At 50.0% G+C, this 9,274-nt stretch overlaps 1 protein-coding gene across 1 annotated transcript; it reads right to left on the bottom strand.

The window, feature by feature from the left end:
* Positions 1–534: 534 nt before the first annotated feature.
* Positions 535–4,915, bottom strand: LOC115287312 (ephexin-1-like). Its single transcript, XM_029933578.1, has 3 exons — positions 4,640–4,915; positions 1,781–1,895; positions 535–1,121 (listed from the first exon to the last, which is right to left on the bottom strand). The coding sequence occupies exons 1-3, from the start codon at positions 4,905–4,907 to the stop codon at positions 830–832; spliced, it is 675 nt and encodes a 224-aa protein (XP_029789438.1). The 5' UTR covers positions 4,908–4,915; the 3' UTR covers positions 535–829.
* Between the last annotated feature and the right edge of the window lie 4,359 nt (positions 4,916–9,274).

The following is a 9,274-nucleotide window of genomic DNA, read 5'->3' as shown; positions in this document are numbered from 1 at the left end:
TCTCTGTCCACGTCCCGCTGGTCCTGTCCCTCTGGGGAGCCCCAGCGGCTATAAGGGGAAACCCGCATCCATAGGAAGGGGTGGGCAGCTCCCAGAATCCTGACGACGACCCCCCTCCCCCCCAGCAGAAGCACAGCCTGGTAACCAGTCTCCTTAGCCTTGCCCTCTTTTTACTGATTGTGAAAATGTGGAAAGATCTGTGTACAGGTTGGGAAATAGCCATGTCCTGAGTGCCCGCTCCCAGAGCCCTTCCGCTGCCCCTCTGGGACAGCAGTGTTGGGTCCTGCTTGGGATAGATTTGTACTATCACCCCTGCTGACCCCCGGACATGAGGGATGAGCTGAGGGTGACTTCACTGACCATTTCTGGGAGTGTCGGGGGAGAGGGGGGAGATATTTACAGTGTCTTTCTTTGGCTCTTAAGCCAAAACAGAGACAACAGGAAGCAGCCGCCTTTAATATATAATTACATGTAAGTGAACTAGGTCCATATGTATTTTATTATTCTTATTAAATTATATATATAATCAAGGGCCTGTGGTCAGAGCAGTAACAGGGAGCGAAAGGATGCCTTCCCCCTGATTCTAGGACAGGATGTCTATCCCACACTTCCCCAGTACAAATACAGGAATACGATTTCCCTGTCGCCAGAGCTTTGTAGAAGGTGCGGAGTTTCTAGGAATTTAACTTAAGGAAATAATGAGGAATGGGTATCAGGGCTTCGCCACGATTTTATTTATCATTGTGTGGCTTATAGACTGGAGAAAAATTGGAACTCCCTTGGGTCAGACATTGCCCTTGCCTCTCCCGTATCCATTCTCCTCTATGCCTTAGTATGGAACCAGTCTACCGGGCGTGGAAACAGACCTGGTTTGAAAGAGATACATTTCCCGGCTTTCCTCTGCGAGTGGAGGTGGCCACGGGACCCGGTCAGTGGGCCAGTGAGACAGAAGAACCAGTTGTTGAGTGGGCTTCAGGGAAGCCCCATAGAAGAACAGAGCAGGTGCCGTGAGTCCCCACCGCCCTCTGCTTTTCTTCTTCCCGCCACCTGGACTGTGGCTGTGATGGCCGGAGCTCTGGCAGTCACCTTGGTGGAGAGCTGAGTGGAAGGAGCCTGGGACCCTGAAGGCATGAAGTGGCTGCTGTCACAGCGCACCCCCCCCCCCCCGACTTCTTTCACTCAAGAATCAAATAGATCTCTGTCTCATTAAGCTGTGTCATCTGGCTCTTTTGGTTACAAGCAGCCAAATTTAGTTCTGGCTGACACAATACTCAAACCTCCCACAACCGTAGCATGATTAATGAATTACAATCCTATCATACTATAGATTATTTTACAGCCATTGAATGATTATGTAGAAAAATATTCAGTAACACGCAGAAGGGGCTGTGATATACTATTAAGAAAGTCTGAAGACAGGATGTATAGTAAGATCCCACTTTATGAAGAGAAAATGGGCATAAAACATACTTGGAAAAAGCACCTTGCAACAGTTACAACATATTAAAGCCTCTCTGGGTGCTGGCACCTTCCAGCAATTTTCCTTTTCTACTTTTCAACATCTGTAAGGTCTATAATTTCCTAGTTTTGTGATGGAAGAGAAATAACAGTTTTTATTTTTTTAAGGAGATGGTGAATTTTTTTTTTAACATGGGCAACTAAAAGTTACTTTTGAAAAAAAAAAAACCATGAGACACCCTTGCAGCTTGGTACTTTGCACCAAGCCGTCCTGATACACCTGGCCATGAACCGGCCCTTCCTCCGATTTGCCGCCTCTCACCTTGTTCTCTGGGCTCCTGGGTCTGGCTCTGTTGGGGTTCTCCACCGAGGTGTGCTGCTCGGGGGGACATCCGAGGTCAGGGGCTTATCCACAGATTGTCCATTTTCCAGTGAGTCTGTGACATGTAAGAAAGGCAGAGAGTTAGAAAATGTGCCTCTTCCCCCTTCCAGGCCATTCTCTCTGTCACCTGGATAGTAGCAGCTTGGCCCCTGGAGGGAAGCCGTCGGAGGGCGGAGGGCTGTCCTTCTGGTCGCGCCCCCGGAGGCCAATTCACCCTGCTTGCACGTATTCGGTGACCTGGCATGCCATCTCTACAAAAATTATAATTATGAAGCAAGAAACTTCATATGCGTGTACACACACCTGTGCAGATAGATGCGCTCAGTGGAAAACAGAATAATGGAAACAAGATTGCAAACTTAGATACAAACCTGGTTAATGTCTGAGAGGCCACTAAAACCGGAACCATTCCTGTCATTGTTTCTACTGGACAAAAATCATTTACAATGTATCAGTCTTTTAACATCTCACTTCTCGAAGTCTGATTCCTGGTCCATAGTAAATGTCAGCCGCCCCCCCCCCCGGGGTATCAGATCGCCTATAGGTGGGTTGTCAGTCAGTCACACTGTGAACCCAGAGCACAAGACTTCTTTTGTTGGGGGTGGGGGGCTGGGGCCAGCGCCCCTCCCAGGGGGAGCAGGGGGAGCATTTTCTCCTTGGACTCTGGATCAGGAAGCTCTGGGCTGTCTTAGGAGTTAACTGCAGGAAGGGAAACAGGGAGTCATTTTAAAAGCACAATGCCGAATCTGATGAAAACAGTATGGTCTGGATGTAATGGCATCTTTGAGGGTGGCAAGAAGTGAAGGGACCCTGTTCGGGTCGATACCAGTGTCAGGGGTCCCGATTTGGCTTTGAGAAACCAGACTCTTTTTCCCCATTGACCTGGGTCCCCTCCACAGCCACATCCCAGATACTTGCCTTTGTTCCTGCTCAGAAACCCCCCCGGCCCCTGGCCTTGGGCTGTGGTACCTGCTTTTCCGTCTGCTTGCAGTGGTCTAACCCTGCACCACCCAGTGGGGCTGCTGCCAGCCACGTGCGGCCATTATGCACTTGAAACGTGGCTGGTGTGACCCAGGAAGGAAATGCTTCCTTTTTTTTTTTTTAAACTTACATTAATTTAAATTGAAACGTAAAAACTGATAGTTCAGTTATCAGAAAATTTTTAAGGATATTTGGAACAATCTGAATATGTAAATCTTTTTCTGACTGTACATTTTATGAAAGCTAAATCCAGATCAAATATTTCCAGTGAAAACTGAGCATGCAAATTGAGAGGGGCCGTAAGTATAATATACTCAACAGATTTTAAAGACTGAGTGCGAAAAATGCAAAATGCCTCATTACTAATTTTTTATATCGATTATTGACTACATGATGGAATGATAATATTTTGGATGCATCAATAACATGCATTGTTAACATGGATTTGACCCATTATTTTTACTTCTGCTAACGTGGCCCCTAGAAATTTTTAAATGGCATATGTGGTGTGTGCTATGTTTCTGTTAGCAAGAGCCACCTAACCCCTATTCCACATGCACTAGACTAGACTAGAAGGATCTGAACTCCAGTTCAAGTTGGGTCATTCACTAGCTGTGTCATTTAAGGTAAGAGACTCAGTTTCTCTTTGCTTCAGTTTTTTTCTTCTTAATCTGTAAAATGGGTGTAGGAAGGATGCCCATAGCACTAAGCACCTACACGTGCTTGGCCAAGTTAGCTCCTGTTCTCTGTCTGGCCATGTCCTTATGCACCCTTCATGGCTCATCTAAACTGTCGTCGTCTTTGGGGAATCTTTCCTACCCCCACCAGAAGGCTCTTGTTTTTTGCTGTCACCTCTCTTGTAAACTTTGATGCATCATTTGCAGTAGAATGACATCATCACAATATTGTGGGTCCCTCGAGGGCAGAGACTCTAACTTTCTTTGTGCGTGAGTGTGTTTCCAACTTTTAATGAAGATTTTCGAATGCACACACAAGTCAATAGAATAATATAATGTACCATTCACCTTGCTTCCACGAGTATAGTATTTCAATTGTAGCTCTGAGATTTGTAAACGTTTCTGAACTTCATTCTGCTCAAGAAATAGACTTTGAGCAGATCAAATGTCCTAGGAGCTGGGTTAAAAGATGAAGGGATCCAGCTGCAGAGCTGGTATTCCCAAGGTCTTCACCTCGGATATTTTCAGGGCAGCCGAAGCTCCGGCCATCACAGCAGCCGTGAGAGAACGAGGGTGAGACGTCACCACTGGGGAAACTCCTGTTCCCAGATACACCCAAACGTGGCCAGCTGAGCCTCCCTGCTTGAATGCATGTCCGCTGGGTGTTTTGTCGAGTCCTAGAGCAAGTGGTCTCTTTTCAATAGAAGCCAGACTTATCGTACAATTTGGGTCAACACTTTCTCCTGAAGGACCCATGTCATTATCATCTTGGGGGGATTCAAATACTTTAGCTAACAGCCTTCATTTTATTAGACCTGTCCTTGATAAGTTTCAAGGCCTTTTATTCTTTCATTAAACATTTTTTTTTACATTTTTAATTTATTTTTGAGAGACAGAGATAGAGCGTGAACAGGGGAGGGACAGAGAGAGAGGGAGACACAGAATCCGAGGCAGCCTCCAGGCTCTGAGCTGTCAGCACAGAGCCCGACGCAGGGCTCGAACCCACGGACTGTGAGATCATGAGCTGAGCCTACTGAGCCCCCCAGGGGCCTCTATTCTTTCACTTAATCAGGGCCTTTAAGCCCTGATGATTCTACCTGGGTGTCCAGGGGCAGCCGTGACAGCTGTCCGTGGTACTGACCTGCCAGGTGGTGGGTGTTCTGTTCCGGGGTGTCTCTGGCCTTGATTTTGCTTTTGCGTCTCATGGAGCGTTTGAAGATGGAGTTTCTCTGAACTGGGATGAAGCTGCAGGGTTCTTCGTCTTGCATCTCTGGGTCGGGGGCGTGGGGCATTTTCTCTTCTGAGACCACCTCGGGTCTCACACTGGCTCTTTCATTATCAGTCTCCTGAGAACCACTCATCAGTTTCTTCCAGGGCTTTTTGAAACCTTCAGATATCCTGGTCGCCATGGAAATCGGTCAAGTTGTTTATCAACAGAATGACTAGAGATAGATAGGCTCTCCAGCTTCACCGGTCTGAGCTCTTTGGGAGAGAAAGAGAACAATTTTTAGTTAGGGTCATCAGGCGAAATGTTCCATTCAGAGTCTGGTGTTCCACTCCCATTTGGATTTGATGAAATTTGGAGAAATCTGCACATCTGGCTGGCCGCGTCTTTGTCAATGAAAATTACAGTTTAACCACTGCAATTTGGATGCATTCATGTATCATTTTATAATTGAAGTTTGTTAATTCTATTCATAGCATGTGCTTTGGGGAAAATGCTTCAAGTGGCTTGTATAACTCGTGTTCAAGTAAACATCTTCTGAGTCATTCAAGAGAAGGAGTAGCAGAAACAGTAAGGAGAACTCCAGGAACCCAAAGCGGACAAAGGGAAGATATACGGACAGACACAAAACTAAAGTCTTGGGGAGATTCAAAAGGACTATCAGCAAGTGATGGCCACACAATAGTGAATTCAGAGATGGGAAACTTGAATCCTGAGAGGACAAACCTCTTGCCGTCCTCTGGTGACTGGGTCTAGATGGTGAATTAGTGGCCTCTCTGATGGGATGATATATGGCTGCAGTGGGGACAAGCCCTCCCCCACCCTACCTCCCTCTGGGGCCACCATAGTGGACAGCATCTGAACCAGGGCACTCGTCATAGGAAATGGGGTATACTAGGATTACACCAGGACTGTCCGAGCAAACTCCAGTTACCTCCCAACACGGGCTCTCGGAGCAGTGAGGGACCAGGTGGATCCTTGACAGAGCATAAGATGATTAGGACGGTTGGTGAGACGGCGGGACAGACAGGAGAGCCACACCAGTGATCTTTGTGGCTTCCCATCCATCCAAGGTTTCAGAGCCTGGAGTCCCACCGACTCCTTAAATTGTGGGTGGAGACAGTCTATGTACAGATACATCTTTCTTGATGACAGGTGCAGAACTTCTATCATGTTTTCAAAGAGTTTAGAGACTCAGGAAAGCTTGAGAACTGCCTTTTCGCCTCTGTTTTCCTCTGTAAAATGTGAAGAATGGGGGGGCTGGGCTTGAGGCGCCCCGTTCCCACCACCCCCTCTGCTTACAGTAGTGCCCCGGCTTCCCCAAGCCCCTACTCTTCCCCTCACCCCAGTCCAAACCCCTGTCAGAGCTGGTGGTCAGGTGATCTTAGAATATTCGGGGAGGGTGGCTTCCCTTGCTCCAGGCAGAGCATATCTTTTTTAATCTTTTTTTTTTTTTTTTTTACCTAATGACACAGATACAGGAGGTTTGTCTTGGGATGTTGCCTCCTTTCCTACTGCCTACAAGTCTGCCTACAAGACATTAATCAAATGTCCCCACTCATAAATAATCAGCCAAGCAGAAATAAGTGTTAAGGTGTTAGAGGTCAGGGAGCACTAAGACAAGGGTCTGCCTTGGGGGAATTTGACCTGGCTTGTGGGGGCCTGGAGAGCCCCTTCAGCACCAGGGCCAGCGGTGGACCCGAGCAAGCCCCTGGGAGTCCCAGCATTCAGGTCCTGATCCATAAATGCCAGGGATCTATTGGAGAGGTCCTGTCCTGCTGGCTAATCCTCTGCCTCAGAGAGTAAAGCTGGGATTTCAGGCGGCCAGAGATGAGTGGGTCTGGGGGGACATCCCTCTCAGGAGAACCTGGGAGGGCAGAGTTTATTATAAATGTGGTGAGAGACCCACAGCCCGCAGGCAGGAGGGACGGTTTCCATTCCCAGTAAGGGGATGAGGGAGAGAATGAGAGGCTTCTGTTCTGGCTAGATGGCCGGGGAGGCTGTCTGCCTTGCACTCTGGTTCGGAGAGAAGACCCAGGAGAGCTGAGGTCAGGGTCATCACACATCTGTGCTCTGGGGTTTGGGGCAGGGAGGGGGTGAGTGCAGACCATAGCCAGGAACAGACCTCCGTTCTGGCTTTCAGAGCTGGCCAGAGGTGGAGTGGCTGCTCTGGGGGGCAGTGACCGCCCCGCTGCTGCAGGTGTCCAGACAGAAGCTGTTGAGGTTTTTAGGATTTTAGGATGCCTGACTCACTGACATCCCTCTCCCCTTTCCCTTGCCTTTATGCCTCCTGAGGGTCCAGACTCTGGCACGAAAGCTGTTCTCAGCTTGATCTGGGGGGCAGCAAGTGGGCGGAGGTCCTGGGGCCACAGCTGAGGGGGGCAGCAGGTAGTGCAGGAGTTAATTGTGTGCTGGGGTCAGTCCGTGGAGGTCGCTGAACTGGGTCAGGGAGCTTGACTGCATCCTTGATGACTGTGGGTGAGGAGGGGGCAGGATCCCGGAAGCTCCGGGCAGGCTGGGCTGGGGGCCCCAGGCCAGGGGGCAGGTGTCATGTAGGTATCACTAAATGTGTCAGGTTGGGGCTGGGGTGGGGAAGGTGTGCAAGAGGAATGACAGGACTGGTGACACACCACGGTTTGGGGAGCAGCAGGGAGGGGCTGTCCCAACAGCAGGTGACGGGCCAGGGCGACAGGGCAGGTCAATGCCACTCGCTGCCTGTGAGGTAAGAGGAAGCAAAGCCCGCTTGGGGTTGGGGCATGCAGATCGGGGTGTGCAATTGAAAAGCCCCCCGGGAAGAGGGTCTGAAGCTGACTGTTCTGAATGGGGCATCTCCCTGCTCTGACCCAGCGGATCCCCAAGGCCTCCATGTCGTGGCCCTGAGTACAGACGGGGTTTTGGCACTGAAGATGAAGATTATGATCATCACCACATATTATTTTGGGTTGCTTTTTAAAAACTGGTGGTCTAATTTACACACAGTCCAATTGGCCCTGGTTAGTGTGTGGTTCTAAAGCGTCTCCCAGGGTTGTATATTGGCTCTGATCTCCGTTGTCAATTGGGTGTTGTTGTGAGCTCATGGATGCCTGCAGAATGGACAGTGAAGGAAGCAGGTGCCTGAGTTTGAATATCCATTTTCTGCTGCCTATAATCACCTGCTTACACTGGGCAGGTGTGGGCCTCAGCATCTCATCCAGAAAACGTGGGTGTAGGTGGTGTAGGTGCGTTGGGAGCTCCTAGCTAGCTCTCCAAATCTGAGATCTAGGGCAGCTCCGGGCCCTGAGAGGGAAGCTCACGGCATGGCAAGAGCCCTGGGGTTGTTCTCAAACCATCCCTATTGTGTTCTGTAAATGGCAGGCCTCAGAAACCCTAAGAAAAGATATTCCATCTTTAAGACACACGCACTCAGACACAGAGAATCGGTGGGACTCTCTGAAAAACAACTCTAATTCCACCTCAATTATTGCCTATTTCAGGCGAATGTGTTCTACATCTGAAATATTTTTATAATGACTTCAGTTCTTCTATATCCACTAACTGCTGGATAACTAGAACAGGGAGGGCTCGGGGGAAATGCCTGTGTCACCCGTTCCTTCACTCACTGACCACTGCTGGCGTGTTGTCCACGCCTGGCAGCCACTGGCAGCGTTGACACAGCGTCTTTGCCCCATGTCTGCCCACATTTCCTTCTTAGGAAGCTCCTGGAGGGCAGGCCGTGGTCTCTCTGGTGCTGGGCACACAGCAGCACTCTGTAAACCCTGGTCATGTACAACAGTGGACACACGGACGAATTAGCTCCCCAAGGTCCATGTGATAATTACCACTGTTTTCCAGGTACGGCAGCTGCAAGTCAGACAGCTCTGGCCACTTGCCGGGGATCGCACAGCCAGTAGATGGCATGGCGAGGGTCACACCCCATCTGTCTGATTTGTTTGTTGGAGGATCCTGGAATCCATGTGATGTGGTTAAAAGATGCTGTTGTAAAGACGGTTCGAAGGTTGGCAGGGATGAATCAGAGGCAGGAGAGGGTTTCTAGTCTGTTCTCTGTGCTGTGTGGCTTCAGGCACATGAGCCAAGGGTGACTGTTAAACCTCCCAGCGTTGGGCTGAGGGCGAAGGAGCCTCCCTGCATGAGTCAGTGGCCTGTGAGGTCAGGGCGCATGGGAGACAGAAGTCAGGAGGGGAGGACAAAGCTGGCCGCAAACCCAGCTGCGGCAACCCCAGCCAGCTGCAGGGGTGGGGGCGATGGCATGGTGGGGGCGATGGCATGGTGGGCAGGGGCAGGTGCATCCCCTAGACCAGGGCTTTGCAGATGCTCGTGCTGGGAGTCACCTGGGGCTCTTGTTAAGACACAGAGTCTGACTCAACACATCCAGGGTGAGGCCTGGATGCCAATGCAGTGAGTCTGCAGAGCCGCCTTGAGCAAGATCCTCATGGAGCAGACCCACAGCATCCAGGGCAGGCATGGGGGCCGGGGCCACCCGGGAGCTCAGCCCCATGCTGCCCCTTGCTTTGGCCAGGTTGGGTCATGTCTCCATGATGGAGAGTCTTGATG

The sequence above is a fragment of the Suricata suricatta genome, chromosome 3 (assembly GCF_006229205.1).
Source record: "Suricata suricatta isolate VVHF042 chromosome 3, meerkat_22Aug2017_6uvM2_HiC, whole genome shotgun sequence".
NCBI classification, from domain to species: Eukaryota; Metazoa; Chordata; class Mammalia; order Carnivora; family Herpestidae; genus Suricata; species Suricata suricatta.
This window is presented reverse-complemented; position numbering and strand designations above follow the sequence as displayed.